Below are 24,217 nucleotides of genomic sequence, written 5' to 3'. Positions count from 1 at the left end.
AAATAAACTTTAAACCATTTGTGAAAAATAAAGCAATACTGCTGAAATGCTAATTAACTGTCATTCAGAATAATTAGAAGTCAATTGTTCTGTTATTTTTTTATATTGCATAGCAAGAACTTACTGTATGAAATAGTTAACAATTTTGTTTTCAGGGTGAAGATCCAGGTGGATGTACAGATTACACTATAACAACAATCATCATTGGAGTCATCATTATAGTGCTGCTGTCGAAACTCAGGAACTATAAATCAAAATTCAAGTTACAGATCACAGAAAAAGGTAAGTTATAGAAGTCAAGCCTGGCTGTAAAAAGTCTCTTTGTGCTGATATACACACACACACACACACACACCAATCAATCAAACAGGTATAATTACTCATGTAGTGTTTGACTATACCATAACTCCCCCCCCCCCTTATTGCCGAACAAGTCTGCCTCAGCAACCAAACTACCTTCTGCACATTGGCATGCATTATATCTACTGGTTTCTAACCTGTATCTTCTATGGTTAAGATATGGAGGGTTTGAGAAAGTCGGGTTTTCTTTTAGACATTAAAAAACAATATTAAATCGACAGAGAAACAGCTCCTATAAGCTGTATTGCTTTTGGAATAAAGTTTTATCATTACCGGTATATAGATGACTATGATTCATGTAAAGGATGAAATTTGTTTAGGAGCTATTATATGTTTGGTCTACAAGAACTCCTGTGGTTATCACTATATAAATGTTCTTTTCAAACTGCCTTCAAGATAATTTTTAGATGGTCCATGGTAGATAACTCTATAACTCTGTTATTAAAAATAATTAGGTTAGATAGATGTTCATTTTGGCTTTTAAATATAAAATTAAGATGTTTTGTAATAAGTAAAAAGAATTTTGTTTAGATGGAAGAAGAGTTTATTAGGAACTTAACTTAATCAAATCATATGAATTTTTTTTTCGTGGGGACATGTATATGTGTAGATTTTGGGGAATTTAAAAAAAAGTTATTTGGGGTGATGGGGTTTGTTGAAACAGCTGAAGTTACCAGTATTGCCTTATTATCTTAATAAAAACATTATTTAAGTTATAATTTGTTTCTGCATTTATTTACTTGGAATTATTCAGTGTTTTTTCTCCCCAATTATGAATGTAAGTTTCTACCTATAGTAAGGGGAATAACTCTATTTCTTTAAATAATATTTTCTCTAACTTTTCTGTTCTGATTGTAATAACATTGCATAAATTATTAGAAAAGTTGATTTTATCTTTTATGAGTTCCTCTACAAGGATTATCAAGTGTTTATTAATTGAAATTCTTTCACACAGATAGGGTCAGAGGTTGTATTCATCTTTTTTTCTCTCCCAATGATGTTAACAATATAATTTCTGTCAATGGTATCTTTGGGATTTTAAGATTTTCAGGATATTTTTGAAAGGTAACACCTGCTTTGGTATGACTTAATTTGCTAGAGGGGAGTGTTTCTATACATATATTTATATGAGGGGCGTCACATGATGTCTATAAAGTATTTTTGACAGGGAATATTTGATTAAAAAAAAACTGAATTTGTGCAATTAAATAAATCTTATATATCACATGTTATTCATGGCAAACTGGTTTTATATCATATCATATTCATAGTATTTTAAAATACATGGAGGTAAGGTAAGCTATTTTCCATTATATTAAACTTGTAAAAGTTTATTAGAAATTAACTTGATAAAACTTCCTGTCCTTCAGCAATATAAATTTTTCAGTAAATTTTTGTAATACATACAAAAAGGAAATTCATTCAAAGATGAAATGTGTCAGATTTACAGTAGGGTCTAGCAAGACCAATTTTCCTAGATTTTTTTGGGGGGCTGTGGCATACCAACTTTTCTGGATTTTTTTTTGTGTAGGGGCATGTATACAAATTTTCCTGGATTCTTGGGTAGGGCTGTTGGCTTCCAATTTTTCTTGATTTCTTGGTTAGGGGCATAGGATACCAGTTTTCCTGTATTTCTTGGTTAGAGGTGGGATACCTATTTCTCTGATTTCTTAGGTAAGGGTAACCACAAGTTGCTTAAGTAAGATGAAAGCTAATTATGAAATAAGATTCCCTTAAAGTATACTGATTTCAACAAAGCTAACCAAACACACAGTAGAGTTAAAACTTTAGGTTTAATTTCTGATCATAATATTATAAATAAAATCTTCTATCTGGGCTGAAATATTAACATAGTCCAATTGAGAGAATCGATGCTGATTCATTGTTTTGACCAACACATTCAGACAAAGAGTAAACAGATACCAGTGTTAATATTTCTTTGGACTCGTTTGGTGGAAGGCTGATCTTGAAAAATAACACACTATGTTTTTTTAACATTCAAAATGAAATTAAATCGGAAGTTACAATTGTCAAAACTTTGTGGCCTTAAAATTAGTGAATAATTAATGATATAAGAATACAAAAGAATTGTTACATAGATTTTTAAAGCATAGATTGAACTAATAACACTTTTCTTGTTAGAATAATATAATTATGTAGAATTTGCTGGAGGGAAAGCATGGAACATTTTGATAATAAACAACTTAAAGTTTCATACTTAGATTTGGTCACTGAAGGAGAGAAACTGTTTCCAATGTTAGACAGTTCAAATAATGTATAAATTTTTGTTTTTCAATTGGAAAATACAAAATGGCATAGAATTTAAAAAGATAGGGGGTCATGTTAATTCTAGGTGAATATTCGGATGTATGTTGACCTTTAGGATAAACGTCAATATGAGAAGATTTTGTATATATGTTAATAAAACAGCAACCAAGCAGCACTAAAACCCAGAGGACATTTAGAGGTCATCATACAGTGTTTAACTTTAGAAAGGTGTTAATACAACATAACATGCTGTTATAATGTTATATGATAAGGAGATGTAATATGATTGCCCATGAGATAACTATCCACCAGAGAACAACTGATGCAGATATAAGCATCACCACCTTCTATAATGAGCAAACCCCATACCACATAGATAGCTATAATAGACCCTGACATGACAAAATGTAAAACAATTCAAGCATTTAAACCAACATATATGAGGCTCCCACAGGGTACCCCCTCAGGTCGCAAGGTCTCTTTTAAATTCGTCGAGAGGTCGTTTTTAAGGGAAATGTACAGGTCGCAGGTCGTTTTTTTCCTAACACAGATGATGGAAGTTGGTCGGAGGTCGTTTTTTCCAAATTTTAAAGGTCGCAGGTCGTTTTTAGAAGGCCCCCAGGTCGGAAGTCACCTCTAAAAAGCCCAGAGGTCGCAGGTCGTTGACCCTACGGGAGCTTCATATATACTGGTACACATACACAAACAATATTGTCTCAATGGTACTTGTGCACATACAAACAAAATATTGAAATGAAATTTTTGCAGATGCAAAAATCAGCATACTTTCTATAAAACCCACAAAACATTAAAACTGGAGAAAATAAAGCTATAACATGATATTTTATTGCTTAAGACAGTTAGACTAAGCCAAAAAGGTCAATGTTTTCATTAAAGATAAAACAAGTCAAATCAAAACAAATCAACTCATTTTATTGGTGTAAAATCCAAATATTGGATTGTTACCAAGACAAACATGACAATCATTACAAGCATATAATATCTAAATTTAAACAACATTCATATTCGTATAAGACTATATATTGAAATGTTTTGGAGGAGGTGATACCTTTGCAAATTTGAAAGTACAAGTACAAACATTCATATTAATGCAATTGTTATAAAATATATCATTACAAATACTATAAGAAAATATAAAATGGTCATAATTTTTTTACATCCACTAGTTTTTCTTATCAGCTAAGCTGTTTCTTAATACATATAAATCATTAACTCCCTTGACAATAATTTTAGTTACGTCATACTCATTAAAAGTAAACATGAATACAAATTTTTCCTCATCAGACATTTTGGTGAAATCTGGAACTATATTCTCTACTTCTTGAAAGATTTTGCCTAAATTTTTCTAAAACTTTACATTTTAAAGTAAAATGATATTCATCTTCTACAAGTTGACATTTAGAATAGATAATTATTATGACTCAGATGAACTGCTGCAGTCATTATAGGAAAACTATTCCTTCATTGCTGTCTTGTGTATACACTGCTATGATTTAAGTGGCATCACAATTTATTTAAATAACCTTGGAGAATTACAACAGTTATAATTAATAAATTTGAAAAGAATTGCGTAATTTCATTATCAAATTGCTCAATATGGCCTGAAATAAGATACTATATAGTCAGTTTATGATGGCTGAAATGACAAAACCTTGTCCCCAGTGATTTCTGAAATAACATTCTATGAAAGTGTCATCCTATAATTATCAAGGCTGACTTGACACTTGTAGTGCTTGTTCACTCAAGTGGAAACGTAGTAAGTTTCATTAAATATTCTAAATAATCATTTTATTTGTCATATTATTTGCTGATTTGCATTTATTTGCATTCTGGTCTTAAATCATGTTTGAATTAATAAGATATCAAAACTTTGATTTACATATCTGATATTCAATTGTCAATCTAATAATTGCTAATGAAATAATGATTACATTTCCTTTCGTATGAATGAGAATGATCAATTAATGAATATTGTCACACCAGGTATAATCCTGCATCTTGTATTTTAAATGCTTTAAGTACTTTTCCATTATGCATTAAAAAGCAAATAGACAAAGCTTTTCTGACTTTCATTGATCTGTTTGCTTGTGATGCGGAAAGAATGCGAAAGAATATTGTTAAGTATTGAAAATTAAGTTTGCTAAAAATGTGCAAGAAAGATGGACTACAGTTATAAATGTTTTTTCTTATTGGCTAAAAATGTAGGGAATCTTCTTTGAAAAAAAACACATTATATATAATGCAAACTTGTATAAATGGTTCAAATATGTCAAACCTGGTCTTTCAATATACAGTATTGGATCACCATATATATATATATATCACGGAAAGAGAGGCTAGAATGGGCTCAAACATAATAAGTTGGATAAAAGGAATAACTGTATGGAGGGGCTATTTAATTTATACAAGAAGTAAGTTGATAATGTGCAAAAACATTGACCTACTTATAAATGTGCAAATGATAAGTACTGTTTATATCTTGTCAGGAAATATATCTTATCGCCAATTAGGGAATTGATTTCATTTTAAGTAATCCATCTAAAAACCTGATAAGACCAATTACAGATAAATAGAACTGACCACTATTGATTGTCAAGGGAGGTAAGAGAAGATTATCAAGGGAGGTCTATCATACAAGAATTATAGCATCAAATAATGTTTATTTTGTTTTTCCAAATCAAAATCAGAAAATTCCTTTATTATCACAAAAGACTGTCCATTACCCAATTATCAATATAAATACAACCAGTTTACATTGAGTTTTTAAGTAATATTGAACATTAATCTCCTGTTCTTGTACAGCAATGTTAGTTTATCTAGAATCAGTTGTACTTAGAATTTTATGAAAAATTACTTGTACTTCTTGGGATGTAAATCTTGATAGAGAAAAATAATATGTTTAAATTATCAACTTTAATCTGATCATATATAATGTGTTCAAATAGGAAATAAGGTAAAAACCTGTTTAGATCCTCTATTACTGAATTTGCAAAAAAAGAAGATAGGAAAAGAGAAATCAAAACCCAGAATTCAGTGAAAAATAGACAAAGCCATGACCAATAGTTAGATATAAACAAAGAAAAATCCAACATTCCACTTCACTCTTGACAGAAAACTAAAGATTGAGCAACCCAAACCTGACCAAAAAACTGGTTGCCCAGATAATTTCCACAGTCAGGATGTTTTCCAGTCTTTTTTTTTTATAACTATATGAGGGTTGGAAAGAATAATGCACTTAAAAAATGAAGATTAGAGAATAACGGGCAAAAAAAATGAAGATTAGAGAAAAAAGGGGTTAATTTTTTGAAGATTTAAGAGAAAAAAGGGGTGAAAATTAAATGTTTACAGAATAACAGACCCCCCCCCCCCCCATCCAGACCCTCCTATATGATCAGTTATCGTCTCAGTACTCTAAATGTAAATCTCTGAACTGACGGACAGTTAATAGCTTTTGTGAACAATTCATTACAATATGAAATAATGTTGCATGTTGCATGCAGAAGTTATGGTGTTTTTTGAGATTTTATTTCTGGAAATGGAAGAAAACAAGTTTCCTCTTGAGAATTGTTTATATTGTTGTTTCAGAAAATAGATTTAGAATAATACATCCTGAGAGGAACATCAAAATTATAACTAATACTTACTCAAAAACCAAATGTAGAAAATATTTCAGGGGGTGTTAGTTGGTTTGTTTGAAGGCCAAATTGAAGCAAATAATGTTTAAGGCACCAAATACTTAAAGCATTCCTTCAATAAATATGTGTCTCAGTTCCTTATTAAGGTCCTTTAATTAGTGGTTTTTGCAAGACTTGTTTCTGATGTCTTCTTGAACAATTTTATATATTCAAATTCAATTTTAACTTTTGTTTTAATCTAAAAGGTAAAAATATAATGAGAGAAAAAAAAAACCAAAAAAAAACAGATTCTGATTACTCAGCGAAGAACATGCAAATGTCTTCTAAACCTATTTCAGAAATTATAGACATATTTACATATAAACATGGCCACCTAGACTAATGTCACTTGTCAATGGAATATTAAAATTATTAAAATGATTTATTTCGTCCGCAGTTATTTACGATAATACTTTTACAGTCTATGAGATAGCAATAAAATACCATCATAATACATTTCCAGTAATAGAATTCTACTTTATTGTAACCAGTAGCTAAAAATAAAAGTAGAAAAGTCTCCTGGAGTTATCCATAATCTTGATTTAAGTAAAATCAATTTAAGTTAATTAATCTAACACCTTCAGTACAGAGGCTATGTATTTATAAGCCACCTAATGACAGTTTAGGTTAGGTCAGACTTAATTCTACAGTTAATTGTCAGCCTGAAATCTTTCTATATCCTAAGATCTTGGCTATGATTTGGTTCCACTTAAATAGATTGAAATTTACTTGGGTGGTACATTATTAAATCAGTTTGATCGTTGATTCATTGTAAATTTCTGCTTCATTAAAGAAAGTGTTTCTTTAGCAAACTTTAAGAATTTACTCTAAAATCTAATTTTGAATTGTTACATTCACGCAATAAAACATAATTGTTGAAACTATGTTATTATGCTTTTGCACATCTCCTGGTTAAAGGCTGGCGTGTTCCTAATTCTTTGTCTGTAGCTTCTAGTCATTCTCAGGCCAATCATGTGAACCTGTCATTCTAGCTGCTATACTTTTACAATAGGAATTGTCCTGTTAGTCAATGTTTACGATTCATAACAAGAAGTATTATATCACTTCTCAGTTTTGTTGTAAATCGGGAAGGTACTTAAGAATGACATTTATTCAACACTTTTCTCACTGAATTCTAAACATTTGTACTTTATTCTTTTAACCCTTTTGTGCAAGCTGTTTCGTGATGATAAGGTGAATATATTTGTAACATATAGTTTTATCTTGGTTACTATAATTGATTTCTGAACATTATGTGATCTCATCTAAGGGATGTAGCTTAAATCAGAGTTATATTTGTTGATGATTTGGTTATCTGTTAGTTTATTATAAACCTAAGTTATCTCTGGATTTGAGGGTTCTTCTGCCATTACTTTCCCCATCCCAGCATTTCCCCTCTTTCTCTCATGAACTCTGTTTAACCAGAACTGTTTGGTTAATGTCTTTTATTCCCCAAAATCTCATGGTCCCAGTGCAATTCAGATCCCAACATTAAAAAAAGTATTTTTTGTTTTATTCATGATCTTTGTTTTGTTTTATTCATTATTTTCAAGTTTTGTTTTATTCATGGTCTTTTGGTCATGTTGTTTGGTTGCTAAAACATCAGTACTTTAAACTTACCTTTTTGTGTATGGGTACTTAAAATTGTTCCTCTCTTTCAGAGCACCCAAATATCTTAATCTTATTAGTTGCTTATATGACTGACGTAAAGGTTAATGTACTATTATTTATAAATTATCTGTCCCCTTCACAGTCCCCCAATGCCCTCATGTTATATCTGTATATAAAACTAACTACTGTTTATGTATTATCAGGCTCCTCTTACAATAAATCAAAAGTACAATATAATTTCTGAGAGAAAATCAACAAATGTGGTACTAGATTAATGAAACAATTGGTAATATGTCCATTTGTAATTATCGTGGATGACTTACGATGCTTACAAGTGGTAAGATGTCAGAATTGTATCAGAAGTAGATGATTGCACTGCAATATCTCCCACTAAACAGTATCATAAGATATAATGCACAGAAAAAAATCATAGATGCATTGCAGAAAATTACATTAGAATATCTGCGTTATAATTTTTGTAAATTGTCATAAAAATATGATTTTTTCTTTATTATTACTTTGTCCATGTTATGGTCGTTACAGTATAGCTTATAAATAGTTATGTGTTTTTCATCCTCCCTTCTTTTCTAATGGCAGACTGAATTATCTCATCTCTTTGATACATTTTGCAGATTTGTACTCTTTCTCAATTTCCATGAAATACTTTCCAATGGACATTAAGTAAATAGTAATTAATCTTTCTAACACATGAGAAGCACTTTCATGAAAGTTAACTTGCATCTGACTTATTCAATAAGAAGAGTAATGCTTTAAGTGAGTACCAAGAGCTAAACATCAACTATCAAGTATGATAGGTCCTAATATACCTTTCTCAGGTGGAACAGCTTACTCCTTTAAGTTTACATGAACTGACCTGATGACCACTCAACAGTTCTGATTTAGATAGCTTATAGAATATAAATGAGCACTTACTATAAATAAGTCAACACATCTTTTATTATGATTGTAAGGATATGCATTTATTAAATAACATGCTGGAATATTATATTTTTATATACATTTTGGGTATTTGCACGGATTGTTTCCAAATTAAAATTGAATATTTTTTACTTATTTTGTTGATCTGATGTGGAAATATGTCTTCAAAAGCTCCCAAGATCTGTGATGAAATTACTTTTCTAATAAAGGGGTAATTTGACCTTGGCTGTTTAAAGCTAGGGTGATATAAGTAGTTCCAATATTGACACAATGTGGACAGAATCGGTGTAAATGTTGTTCTGCTGGTGTTAATCAATGGGTCAATATTTGTTAAAACTACAAGTAGATTGAATAATAAGAAAAGTAATATGAGATGTCAAGAGATATATTAGATAAAGAGAATTTTGTTGATTGTTCTTCTATAAGACACCCCATATTAGATTGAGTTAATAACGATAGGTTCATGTAGTACTTGAGGGATTAAAATGGTCAATTTGTTTCCTCTTGTTGGACAGTCTGTCTAATTTTATGTATTATGATTTATTAGATATCTCTTCATGTTCTCTTCCATGAGTATCTTGAGTTTAACCCTGTTTTAGTGGAGTTGCAATGCTCAGTAATTAATTTTATATAAAGTGCACTGTGGACTCTTGTGTGTCTGATTGTCTGTTTGTCAATTTTACATCCACCTTTTTGCTGTTATTTACTTGACTTACACGGTGCACTGTATAAACCCTATATCATAAATCCATCCATTTGTAAGACCTACAATTAATTTACCACAGAAAATTGACCACAAAATTTCTCAATCAAAGGTTGTATTATTCTAAAATGTCATTGATTGTTTAACAATGGTAATTTTCTCTGTGACATAACTATAGTTATTGTGACAGATGAGCTTACTAATTTGGAAATGATTAAAACTGAGAGGGCAAAGTATGTAAATATCAAATACCAAAACTAGTCACCAACATATTTAAACTTGTAGTAGGTTAGCGCAGTTTGTCATCACAGGATGTGAAGCTGCTATACAGGTTTTGAGTTGTTCTATTTCCATCTTGGCACGTGGACTGATGATTTATCCATTGATGGACAAATGACAAGTCATAGAAAAAAGAATGGTTCCAGGCTCAACAGCGGCTCAGGAGCAGAGTTATCTGCAGACAAAACTCAGCAGAAGCAACAGATTAGTCCCTATGTATAAAAGGAGTTATGAGATAAATCATATACAGAAGGGAACTCCAGGGTAACATACATGGGCTCTTCTCACAAAAAATCTCAAGTGTGAATTTACTCGAAAGTCATAGGCCTTTCAGTAGAACTTATGATAGTTTTTAATCGTAAGTTTTTTGTGAAAAGAGTGGCTTGTGTCGATACAATATGTCAAGCTCTTGTCCCATGAAACTGTACTTGTATATAATGAACCACCTTCTAACATTGGGAAGAAGCAGTATAACAACTCTTAGAAAGTTAAAAGTCCTATCAGTTTTAGTAACTACTAAGGTTTTGATCTTAAGGTTTAAATCCTTATATGAATCTGTCTTTTACAAACTTTAATCACAATAAAAAACCTTTTGATAATTTTTTAATATCTTTTTTAAAGAATCTTTATATCTGTCAAAAAGAAAGTTGTACTCATGAAATATTAATTTAGTTAATTGGAATGCCAGTTAAAACAATTGTTTGTGTGTAGATACACCATAAAAACACTGGTAACAATAAAGTTTTCTGTGATTTTGACATTCTTGCTTACTGTGCCAATATAATGTTTAAAATGATCAAAGTAGAAATGATGGAATACAAGTAATTATTGATATAAACGAAGAAAGTTGTTCAAACATTAAAGTGAAATACATTTAAAAACATCCCATGACATAGTGCTATTTGTTTTAATTCCCTTTACTTTGTAAGGAAACATCTATAATGGCTTTCCTCCATATAGGAAGCCAGTGAGATCATCTTTAAAGTGTTGAGTCAATATTTCTGACTTAGTCAGTGCTATCATTATGCTATCATTAACTAATTGTTGATAATATTGAAATTATTACCAATGACACTTTACATTAAATGTTGAAACTGGATACTGCCAGGTTTTTTTACGCAGTTCCACTGACTTAAGTACCAAGCTTTGGCATTCTATGATTCATATTTGATGATATTAATTTTCAGGAACTGTCACAATATTGTTTCTTTTTAAAAATATTATAATTTAGTTTGCATGTATGGTGTAAACTGGCTTCTGTGACTAACTAGAAATGATATGGTCAGTTTTGCTTTAGTTTTGATTCACATCATAGTACTAATGTATTTCGCAGGAAGTAACACATATTGTTGGATTCATCATCATTATATTGACATTTTTTTAATTTTTGATATGATTGATTACAATTTGTTTTCTAGACAACTGTTTAAAAGTTAAGTACCTATAGCAGAGGATCTTGTCATTCAAATGTTCAGTCATTCAGCCAAAGCTCGCATGTTCATCAAATATTGTTAGTTTTATAAAAGTATTATTGGTCTTGCTCTCAGAGTTTCGGAAGGAGTGTTAAACACAAACTAATTCTGCGTAAAAAAAGTTAAATTGAGTATAAATTGTATCTGTCCATTTGCCTATGAACAGGATACGATAAAGATCTTCACAATCAACTTTGTCAATAATGATATTAGGTAGTACATGAAAAGGACATTTAAAATTCAAAGTATGCTTACGTTGAAAAAAAGATAATTTTTCGCTTTCTTTTTCTATCTCTCTCTCTCTCTCTTTATTTGTAAAGAAAGATTATAGAATTCTATAAATACTTACGGACATTTTTGTATTATTTAAGTATACAAAAGAACAAGGTTGGGTCACCTCTTGTAAATGTAATTGGTTTTTATTCAAATGTTTAAAAGACTGTATGAACACAAGGATGTACATTAAATTCATCAAAAGTACTTTTCTTGTCATCCACCCACAATAACATTATATAATGTTATAAATCAATTTTAGGGCCATAAAAATATTCCCTGTTAGAAAATGACAGATTGGAATTTTTTTCTTCAATAGTTTATATCGATATATTCTTCATTGCATTAAATTATAGTATCAGGTCTTTTCAGGTTCATAAAAACTTCTTGGGAAGGGATGGAATTTTGTCCTACGACCTCTAGGCATAGGGTGGATTAGTAATAAGATGTTATGTATGTATAGTAAAGAGGAACCAGTTTTGACTTTCCAGTTTTTTTTTGTGATACTTTTTATCATGCAAACAGTAATATAATAACATGTTGAGGAGCAATCGACAGCTTTTTAAAAATGTAAATTCAATTTTACATGTGGAGAAAAATTGCAATACATGTTGAGTTGTTCCCCTTCCTTTCCTTGTAATTTTTATCAGTCCATAATCTATCCACAGACAAAAACCACCACTTGAAAACATTTTAATAAATTCTCATTTATAATAAGATACAGATTTTCTTCAGTAAACCAATATATGTCAGATTTATGTTATAAACAATTACAATAAATATTTTGAGTAAATCAATTAGCTGTTAATCATGAAGATACCATGACAGATCTTAGTACCTCAGTGAGAGATATCTTGTAGGGTTATCTGTTACACCATTCTATCTTCTCTTCAAGTTTTAAAACATTTTGATCATCACAATATATATTATATTTTAGTGATGAAGGTTTGAGATTTCAAATAAGTGATGAAACAAATCTGGTAGCCCTACCTTGGATAATCAAATGACTATTAATTCACTTAAAAGTACTTATCTAGCAAATAACATTTAAATTTATAAAGTACAAAGCCAGTCTGGTCCTGTCGAACTCATCATTATTCAATGTATTTTAACAAGGATATATATTATGTAGTTGAGTCTTTGGAGAATAATTAATGTTAGGAATAGAGATTGATGCCATAATATTTGATCATTTTTATTCTATAAGTATTATAAACCAGATATAAAGCTGGCATTGCTTTGAGTCCATATAGTGCAATGAAATTGAATGATACAGAAGTATATTTAACCAGTATATTCAATTGTCATAAGCAAATACCATCTTTATATCTGGTCAGATCAGTTATAAATAACAAAAGGAAAGTGTAACATTTGTCAGACCTGCATTACAACTTCCCACCCGCACCTTTATATAAAGTGTTATATCTATGTCTGCATTGGTGCTGACCCTCACATCACTAAAAACCACAAATGTCAGGGAAATAAGTTATATTAGAATGTAACACGCTATACCGGTCTGCTACTCTGAATAACAATTTTCTGAAGCAATTTATTTGTCTTTAAAGTCAGATTGAAAGCAAGTTATTTCCCTTGTTAGAGTACAAGTTCATGGATATTTATCCCCCCTTGTTAGAGTACAAGTTCATGAATAAACAGGGTAAATATGTAAAATCCTCTTGTTCTAACATATGTTCTTCATTATAAACCAGTACTACTTCCTAGTATGGAAAACTAATCTTCACACCAATCAATTTAATAGTACAAACTTACTTAACTTACTTAATATAGTATTTAACACATGATGCATTTATATGGTAAGTCCGTGCAAAGAAATGTGTATACAACGGAAATGTGTATACAACCGTGCAAAGAAAAATGATTACAATCATTCCTCCTTTTGAACAACATTTCATGAATGGAAACAAAAAAGACATATTTTCATGCATTATTTCATTTTTGAAGAAAACAGAATAACTTGATACCAAATAGTATCAATCAGTAAACTTTTGAACACCAATTTTTATAAATTTATAAAACAATAAAAATTGAAAAATTTTATGTGCTTATTTTCATACAAAAGTTGAGATATATGAAATAAACATGAAGTCTGTATACTCTCTGATACTTTCTTACTGACATCGATGATAACTTACCTCTAATTATTGTAATGACAATCCTCTAATCATTATAATCACAATCCTAGAATGGCAGATTTTAGTGTAAATTTTACACAAGTACACTTGACTATAATCGCCACCTGTCAAATAGTACAAAAAAACAACAAACGTAGCTGGCTTGCCATTGATCTGTTAACATGGTATCCCATAGTTCAATGATTATGATAGGCATACCACGTCTTTATCTAACTTCTGTGTACAAGGATTATCCTAACTTTGTCAATTCTTTCTTTTAGATAGTTCCGATGAACAATCAACATCATTCATGTGGAATTTTACTTATTTAGAAGAATTTTTGTGGAAGAGAAAAGAAAACAAAATTTTAAAGGTAAGTTTTTTTATTTTTGATTGTTGATAAGATTTGTGAATGAATTATTGAGTTGTAACTTGTTACCTTCGGGTAACCTACATGTATAATTAAAGGTAAATAAAAAAGGTAAGCAGATTTATAATTAAAATTTACTTTAATCATTGAAAATTATTGCAGGTTGTCGATAACTAAGGTCAGATTGTATTTTTACATTGATTGAAACATTTTAAACAGGGATAACTTTTCCAGTTAGACTTTTAACACAGTAAGTAGAATATATGAATGAAATTCTGTGTAAATGGTCATGACATGATTGTTTTTGGAAAATAACTTTTTTTTTAAATAAAGAAATGTATTTGTCAGTTAAAATATATGTAGAATTTGACTTTTAAGGACACAAAAAATTTAATATGTAATATTTGAAAAGATTCATGGTGTACAAAGAAATAAATTTGACTGTGAAATGAAATTGTGAAGTGTTTCAACACTAGCAATTTATTTTAAATTTTGTATAATGGGCTGAAGAATAATATGTATATACTTGAATCATATAAATAAAAAAATACATAGTATATGAAGGAATAAATCATTTCATTCATTTCATTTTGTAAACTATAAAGATAAAAGTTATGGATGGCTAAACAACTGAAAGACTATCCTGTTTACCTAGAAAAAGCTAAAGAAAAATATAGAAATGTAATAATAAAGTAAAAGAATATGACTTAGTTTGCTATGACATCTTTGCAATTATTTGTAGATTGATTGATTGTCATCTTGATAACACATAGACAATAATATATTACATGATTTTTGAAATTACTCTAAATATCAGCACAACAATTTTAATTCTGCAAATTAACATACCCATATATACTTTAACAAACATCTGATACATTGATTTTTTTTGGGTTAAATAACCCATGATGAAAAAGAGTTAAATGTATTTACAAAAAAAATCAGCTTGCAAATATAATTCACAAAACTTGCAGTATTTATTCCTAGAAAATGATTGCAAATATAGAAATGTAAACTTACAAACCACTTTTAAGGAATTAAAGAAATGAATGGTCAAGTAAGATGCATTAAATGTTTGAAATGACATTTTATAAAGAAACAAAATATATAAAGCATACAAATTAATAATGATTTTGTCCTTAAATCTTTTTTGTTGTCTTGATAGATTAATTGATCAAGGGTTATGATTCATGTAAAATCATTATCCTTCTATAGTTTGAGATTAAATTAATTATTTCAAAAAGGACATAAATGATTTTTTTCTGTTTTCTGTAATGTAATTCTGTATGCACGGTTTTGGTCACAGTGTAAAATAATGAGACATGGTATGAATGTCTATGTGACAACTATCGGTAGACCAATACATTAAATAAAGTAGAACAAATAACAAATGTGAAAGGGAAAGGAAAAATTAAAGGAGAGGGTCTTACTCACTAGAAAACAACTTGTAGATGTAAATATAAGGGCAGGATCATATCTTTTATCACTACTGAATACAAAATCTAACTTTCAAGTAGAGTTGCCAATAATTGTATGTAGGATGACAAGATTTATCAGCAGGTTAAGTATTTTGAACTTGCTTTCAGTAACTGAGAGCTTTTTTTGATGATTTGATTTAGAATTGTTTACTCAGATTGCTGTGGTTTTTTTTTTGTCCATTAAACGGATGCCAGTCAAAGTTAGACAAATGCTATTTCAGACCTGATTTATTTTGTTCCTTTTTTTTTCTATGTGCCTTTTGTATTTAACTGACGATGGACTAAAGACCATACTTCTATTCCTACATATGTTCATGTGATTGTCCAAAGCCCATTGCAGATTTTGTGCAGACACTTTACTATTGTTGAACACTGTTTGTTGACCTCTAAATATTTTTAAGTTTTCCTATGTTGATGGATTACTGTCTCATCAACATATCTTCTTTTATTCATACTTTGTATGATGCATCAGATTAGCTTAAGAGGTGTTATCTTGTATAAATATAAAAAGTCAGAGTTATTAATAAATTTCAGTGACATAAACTAAATTCTTTTTTTCTCTACATTTTCTATGGAGTGAGAACAAACCTTGCAATTGAATTTGTTTGGTTTAAAGTCTGTTTTTGTCTTAATGTGTCTTTTGTAAAATATGATTTATAGTAAGATCTTCTAATTGGTCAAAATGGGCTCTATTTGTCTGGCCTACTGAAATAGAAATGAATCAACACAAGGAACCATAGGTTTTGGAAATCATTATAATGTTACTAGAAATCATTTTAACTGGTCGATAAGTTATTTATTTCTGTACATGTATTACAAACTAATAAATAGAGCACTGTTTTAAAATAAAATAACCGTAAGTTTGTATATGACACTAGTACGGGGCTCATTGATGAGACCTCTTGTGTTATTCAGAACCTACAGGAGACCAGTAATTCATTCAGCTTTTCCTGATTAGAATCTTGAATCTATTTTTTAAAACAATAGAGGATGACATTTAAGAGATACATTATACCAATCAGATTTGGATGATATCAGTCTGGTTATGAATATCATTAATTAGATATTACCATCAACTTTATGAATCAACAATTTTTATTTCAGCCCATGGCACCACTTTAATGTCATGTAATAGACAATGATTTTGCATATTAATTTTAATATATCATATTTTTAGGAGTGATTTTTTAAAATTTATGGAGGCTATGGTTTGATTTTTATTGTTAGTTAAATTATTACATGTAAGCGGAATTTTGAAGTTTAAGATATTAATTGCATATTCATAACAAAAAAAGATTTAACAAATAATATTTTTTTTCTTTTGATGGACCATAAATATTGACTGAAACAATGTGGTCTATATAGGTTTATACCTTGAATTTTAAAATGGAGATCTTAAAACTTTGGTAATAGGTTTCTTAAATTCACATGTGGTAATTTTTGGCAGGAAAAGTCATTGTAGCCATATTGCAAAAAAAAACCAAACTTGCATGTCAAGCACAGCCCAATGGAATTTACTAAGCAATGCTGTTTTTTTCTACAGAAAAGTTATTCTTATAATGTTTAAAACATTTAGATGAGATTTCATAAAAATTGCATAACAAGTTGCATGATTTATTAGCAAAAGATGGAGGTTTATGGAGCTAAGCCTTTAAAAGAGACATGATAGAATAGCAAATGATAGCATCATACAATTAGCAGTGACAAATTACCAATCTGATGACAAAATAATGTAAGAAGATTTTATTCCTAAACCTTGATTGTAAAACATCATCAGAAAGTGCATCTGACAAATGTCATTTAGTTTTCTTCACCACTGTTTACAAACTTTTAAAATTCTTACCAATCTATTGAAAAGGAGTCAGTTAATTTCATTGAAGATAAAGAAATTGATCAAGACAAAATAGTCTATACGTTTATGGACTCATGGTCTATACATTTATGGACTCATGGTCTATACATCTATGGACTTATATATTGTCTATACATCTATGGACTCATGGTCAATACATCTATGGACTCATGTTTTATACATCTATGGACTCATGACTCTATACATCTATGGACTCATGACTCTATACATCTATGGACTCATGGTCTATACATCTATGAATTTATTGTCTATACATCTATGGACTCAAGGCCTATACATCTATGGACTTATTGTCTATACATCTATGGACTCAAGGCCTATACATCTATGGACTCATTGTCTATACATTTATGGACTCATGGTCTATACATCTATTGACTCATGGTCTATACATCTATTGACTCATGGTCTATACATCTATGGACTCATGGTCTATACATCTATTTACTCATTGTCTATACATCTATGGACTCATGGTTTATACATTTATGGACTCATGGTCTATACATCTATGGACTTATTGTCTATACATCTATAGACTCATGGTCTATACATTTATGGACTCATGGTCTAAACATTTATAGCCTCATGATCTATACATTTATGGACTCATGGTCTATACATCTATGGACTCATGATCTATACATCTATGGACTCTGATCTATACATCTATGGACTCTGATCTATACATCTATGGATTCATGATTTATACATCTATGGACTCATGGTCATACATTTATGGACTCATGGTCTATACATCTATGGACTCATGGTCTATACATCTATGGACTCATGGTCATACATTTATGGACTCATGGTCTATACATTTATGGACTCATGGTCTATACATTTATGGACTCATGGTCTATACATCTATGGACTCATGGTCATACATTTATGGACTCATGGTCTATACATTTATGGACTCATGGTCTATACATCTATTGACTCATGGTCTATACATTTATTGACTCATGGTCTATACATCTATGGACTCATGGTCTATACATTTATGGACTCATGGTCTATACATTTATGAACTCATGGTATATACATCTATTGATGTGGAATCATGTATGGAATCTTTATGGAATCAAAGGTCTATAAACCTGTGAAATCAGGTTCTTTTAAAAGTCCATAGAATCACTGTACATTACGAAATTAACCAAAATAGGTGACACACAAATATTTTATAACCCCCAAAAAAGATAGAATAATCATTTATGAATTATGTGTTAATTGATTACATTGCATCCATTATCTACCTGAGGTCAAGTGTCACCCTGGTCATTGATGTGACCTCAGATGAAAATATAGGTACAATTTTAAACATGTCAGTGCTTATTAATCTCTCAAAGATATATTCTATATCACTTTGAACATATTATGTCATCATTGAAATATTTGCTAAATACTTGAGATAACAATGTTTACAGAGGTAGGACTGTTGCATATGGATTTTGTTTAAACATTCCCCATAGATCTTCTTTATTAGGTCAGTGTCAAGGTTTTAGGTGTATAGGGAGTATTAGTCATCCCCTACCCTTTCTTTTTTATTCAATTAAGTATTGAATGTGTGGTTATACTATCTCTATGTTTGTGGTTTACAGACCTACTTTGTTTATATGGTTAGAAAATGAAATAGTTTGAATTTAGTAGCTTACTTAGTGAATACCTTTTAATTTGTTTAATTTGTATTTAACTTCCTGTTCCTTTTCTGCTTATTCCTTGTTTCTGTCCCATGCAATTTCCTTTATTATCTACTAAGACAGGAGAGGTTAGACTGATTTGGTTTAGAGTTAAGTCAGGTGACAGTTTACTGCATGGCGTTCCAATCTTTACTTATCATTTAAATGACAAATTGAAGAAGATAGTTTTATTTGTTATGATAACCACCCAATGACAAATTATCAAATCAGTGAGGTGGCTGGCCTTCTATTTAACAATCTGAAGTGGGTAGTATTGTTTAATGACAAAAGAGATATCTATATAGCTCTCTAACCTAACAAACCCTAAGACATCTTCCTCATAATGGTAAACAGTTAGTGAGTTCTCCATGTCTGATATGTAAATTAAGTTTGATGAAGCAGATAGTCTACCATAAGTGTTTACTTACCACATATCTACATGCCATAGAGCCTGTTGACCAAACAATTACAAATTGTAAATATTTGAAGAGTGTGTTTCTTGTACTTTGATATTGGGCCATATGAATTTGAATTTGTATGTTTAATATTTCTGATTTGTCATCTGATGCAGGGTGAGTTGCAAATCATAACTAAATTGTTACATGAATAAAATCATATTATAAGGAAGATGTTAGCATTTTCGGTTGCTTGTTTCGCTGAAGGGAGAATTTTTTTTTTTAGAAGTTAAATATTAAAAGTTCAACTTTTGATTTGTCACCTCTGTAAAATCTAAGATATAAGATTTCATAGTTCAAAGGATAATGTGTGGTAGATAACAAAAAGAAAACAAAGCAACAACACCAGGAGAAAAAGTTTTGGAAGGTCAACAAACTGTCTTCCTTAATGTATTATTACTAAGCCATAGGAAGTTGGACATTTACACTGTGCAATCAGGTGTTTTCCACCCATAAGCAGATACCCAAACAAAGTTTGTACTTCATACTACCCCCTGCTCACAGGTTTTCCTCTCCTATCCATATGTTATGTAAATAAACGAAGAAAGCACCATGAGACATCATAAAAAAATATGATTTAATAAGAACATAAAAAATACTGAGGAGGAGAACATGAGGTTCAACCTCATTAAATTAATAATATAAATCAGGACAGAAACTAAATAAATTAGGAATAGTTCTCTAAAATATATGTAAAAATTGTTTTAGTATTCAAATATAGAAAAGAATAAAATGTGTACATATAAAAATTAAATTGTAAAAAAGCATGATAAAGGCAATGCTAAATAATATCCCAGTGACATGATGATACGTCAATCGATTTACACTGGCGACCTTCTTACACAAAACACCTGATAGGATTCACTGGTGCAGTCAGTTTTATGAGTACACATTTTTGATTGAAGTAAAAAGACTCATCAAACAAATACTTGTGATCATTGTAAAACCTCATATTTACGTAATTAGATAACTCTTCATAGGTAGTGGGTTTTTTTCATTTCAAAGACATTTTTCCCAGTTCTAAATATTATAAATTTTATGAGCTGCAGGAACATCATATACTTTGATCGTTTTTAGAGAAAATTTAAAGAATTAATGACGTTAGAAATAAGTTAACCCAATATTTAAGAATGATCACGGAAAGACTTTTGTTAATTACCCAAGGTTATGTAATGATCGTTAAGACAGTTTTCATTACGTAGTGTTAATGATGTAATTTAACAGTTGTAACTGGTTTTTTTTAACACTAATGAAGCACATTTTAATACTCTCATATTATTTGGTACTTTAAACATGAAGAGATATTCTTGGGATTTTTTGGTAAATGTTGTTTTAATTTAAGGCATTTGATTGTTGTCATGGTAATTTGAATGTTTCTTTTATGGCTTTTTAATTAAATCTTATATTACTTTCTCTTTTTTTTGGCTCATTTGGCCCACCTGGTCTCATCACTTGGCGTCCATCGTCCGTTGTCGTCGTCCGTTGTCCTTAACTTTTACAAAAATCTTCTCCTCTGAAACTACTGGGCCAAATTTAACCAAACTTGGCCACAATTGTCATTGGGGTATCTAGTTTAAAAAAATGTGTCCGTTGAAAATAGAACATAGGGGTAAAATGTAGGTTTTGGCTTATTACTCTGAAACCAAAGTATTTAGAGCAAATCTGACAAGGGGTAAAAGTGTTTATCAGGTCAAGATCTATCTGCCCTTAAATTTTCAGATGATTTGGACAACTGGTTGTTGGGTTGCTGCCCTCAAAGAAGTACTTTTTAAAGAAATTTTGCCATTTTGGTTATTATCTTGAATACTATTATAGATAGAGTTAAAGTAAACAGATATATTGTTCAGCAAAGTAAGATCTACAAAAAATCAACATGACCAAAATGGTGAGTTGATCCCTTAAGGAGTTATTGCCCTTTATAGTCAATATTTAACAATTTTCATTAATTTAGTAAATTTTGGTAATTTTTACAAAAAAATTTCCTTTGTTACTAATGGGCCAAGTTCATTATAGATTGAGATAATTGTAAGTAGTAAGAATGTTCAGTAAAGTTAGACCTACAAACACATCACCATCATCAACACAATTTTTGTCATTAATCCATCTGTGTCCTTTGTTTGATATGCACATAGACCAAGGTGAGTTTTGTTGAATATTAGAATGTTGAAAAAAGGACAAAATTTTATGAATAAAAGTGTGATTATAAGAATTTGGACAATCAAGTGTTAAAAACAGTTATTTAAGTGTTTTTATTGGAACTAGATGTGTAAGACAGTGGTTTCTAATCAAACAAAAAGAAATTGTCATTTCTGGTATAATTGTTCTTTTTTTTATAGCTGGATTATTAATAGAAGTAAATTATCGTCTATAAATAGTTGATTATAATGCTTTAACAGATTGAATGTGGCAAGATGATCATATGTAAATGTCAGAGTAGATACTGTGTTTCTTACGTATCATTCACTGGGAATCGGCCAGACACAAAAAATATAGCATCAAGTTCAATGTTCGGGAGCTCAGTCTAGTTATCTTTCTCTAATTCTTCCTTTGATGAAAATACATAGAGTATAATACCTCAAGCTCAATGTGCTAGGACAGGTTGAGCTTGTTCAAAAGATATCACTAGTTTTGAACCCTTCGAACACAAAATATTTTGTAGGTCTATCTGAAGGTCTTTCTCTTTTAAGTCTTTGCAGTTGGTCTTTTGAATATTAATTTCTGGTAATTTATCAAACAAAGAATATATAGTAGGTCTTCTACCTCAGAATTTCAAAGTTCTGGAAGGCACTGTGGTTTTGAGATTGTCTATTTGTTTTCACTGATTTTTTATGTAAGTTAGACATCTCTGTAAACACACCTCTCCCCTTCTCCCCCAAACCAACCAACCATTTATTTGTACTTGTCAGAAACTGATTATGAGGATCAGTGGTTGTATTATTTTTTCATTCATCATAGTTTTAAGTCAGAACTGTGGACTTTCAGTATATCTGTCAGGTCTTTTCTGAGTCCATTGGCTGACCATTAGGATTGGAGCTTTACTAAATCATGAAGGCACTTTCAGTTCAATATTTAAATCTGAATACTATCATGTGTTATTCTACAGATAACTTATGTTGTATGATAAGAATTCTGTCTATAATGGGCTGGAAAAGGATAGACTGACATTGAAGACTTTTGTTAGTTTTCTTCCCAAAAGACTATAAATAAATTGTTTGACAGGCTCAAATAGGCAATTTGTCATTTCATAATGTTTCCAGAAAAATTTCAGGAATAATTTCCATGTTTTCTCAGTAAAGAAAAAATACATTTTATTGGTGAATCAATGTTAACCCCCAACTAAGACAGAAGTGTTTTCCTTTGCCTGATGTGTCATTAGAATTGAGCTTTCTCTACTTAGTCTATAACAGGTAAACACCATTTATTTCACTTTTCATTTAGATTATTTCCCTGAAGGGAAATTGTCTTAAGTTAAATATTCTGTATTGTTTTATTATGCAGTATGTTTATATATGTGTAATATTGAATAGATTGACAATGAGACTTTCAGTCTAGAAGTCTATCAGCTACAGCTTTATAAATAAAGATTTTATTCAAAAACATTCTTGTTGAAATGTCCTTCAATAAGAATGTATTTTAATTAAAATACTGTCATTCAAAACGAAATCTTGCCTAAAATTTTGAATAGATAAAGAACGGTATGAGGGACTCTAGCTTGCTCTGACAATAAAAAAAGAGTTTTTAAGATTCCCTGCAAATTAGATTTATTTCAGTTATTAAATATGCAGTGCTATTATATAAAAAGGTAGAGAAGGATAAGAGCTACTGGAATGTAACAAACATTGTACATGTAGGTTGATTGAATGACAGTTACAATGTCTGAGTACAATGTATCTTTACTAAACACAACATTCCTTACATGTGTCTGATACTGTGGTCATGTGACAATTACTGTTTTCAGGAAGGTGAAGTGTTTAGTTAGAAGGTGTTACAAATGGTATAAGTAAGCTATATAAGATATGCAGTATTTATGAGGACAAAGTTTTTATGAAAGGGGGATAATGTGGACAGATATAACAAAATTCATGTTGATAATTTAGAAATCATTCTGTTTTCTTCACTTTATCAGTTCATATGTAATCTTTGCAAAAATGATATTTCAGTATCATTCTATTTAGGCGTGTTGGAAATAATAAAATATCTTAATGGGGAACAACATATTCAATGATAACTACTGCCATAACAATAGTCTTGCTCTAAACCACCACCAGTGAATGATTAAATGGAGTTATTTTGTATATACTAATGAAAGGTAACAACCCAACAATGACATTATAAAAGGCACAGACACATCTCCAAGTAGACAATCTACACAATCTACACAAAATATAAAATATATAATAAAACAAACTATGATAATTATGAAGGAATTGACAAAGTATTAAACTAAATTAATTATCTTTAGAAGGAACTGATTTAAGAATATGTCAGAGCTGCATCGAATAGAAATTGACCTTATACAAGTGCTTATATACATATACATGTATAAGATTTAATTGATTTTGGAACATTCAAATACAATATAAAAGATGAATGCTGGTCTGTTTTGTATATTCCTTGTGAT

General features: G+C 30.1%; 1 protein-coding gene across 1 annotated transcript in view; it reads left to right on the top strand.

Annotated features, from left to right (window-relative positions):
- The first annotated feature begins 181 nt into the window (after window positions 1–181).
- Window positions 182–24,217, top strand: part of LOC143067198 (uncharacterized) — an 83,918-nt gene continuing 59,882 nt past the window's right edge. The window contains exons 1-2 of the mRNA XM_076240293.1: window positions 182–282; window positions 14,014–14,105. Coding sequence (XP_076096408.1) covers window positions 14,043–14,105 — 63 coding nt within the window. The 5' untranslated portion in view covers window positions 182–282; window positions 14,014–14,042. The remainder of the gene's footprint in view (window positions 283–14,013; window positions 14,106–24,217) is intronic.

The sequence above is a fragment of the Mytilus galloprovincialis genome, chromosome 3 (genome assembly GCF_965363235.1).
Source record: "Mytilus galloprovincialis chromosome 3, xbMytGall1.hap1.1, whole genome shotgun sequence".
Lineage (NCBI taxonomy): Eukaryota > Metazoa > Mollusca > Bivalvia > Mytilida > Mytilidae > Mytilus > Mytilus galloprovincialis.
The sequence above is the reverse complement of the archived record's forward strand: the minus strand, read 5'-3'. Positions and strand labels throughout refer to the sequence as shown.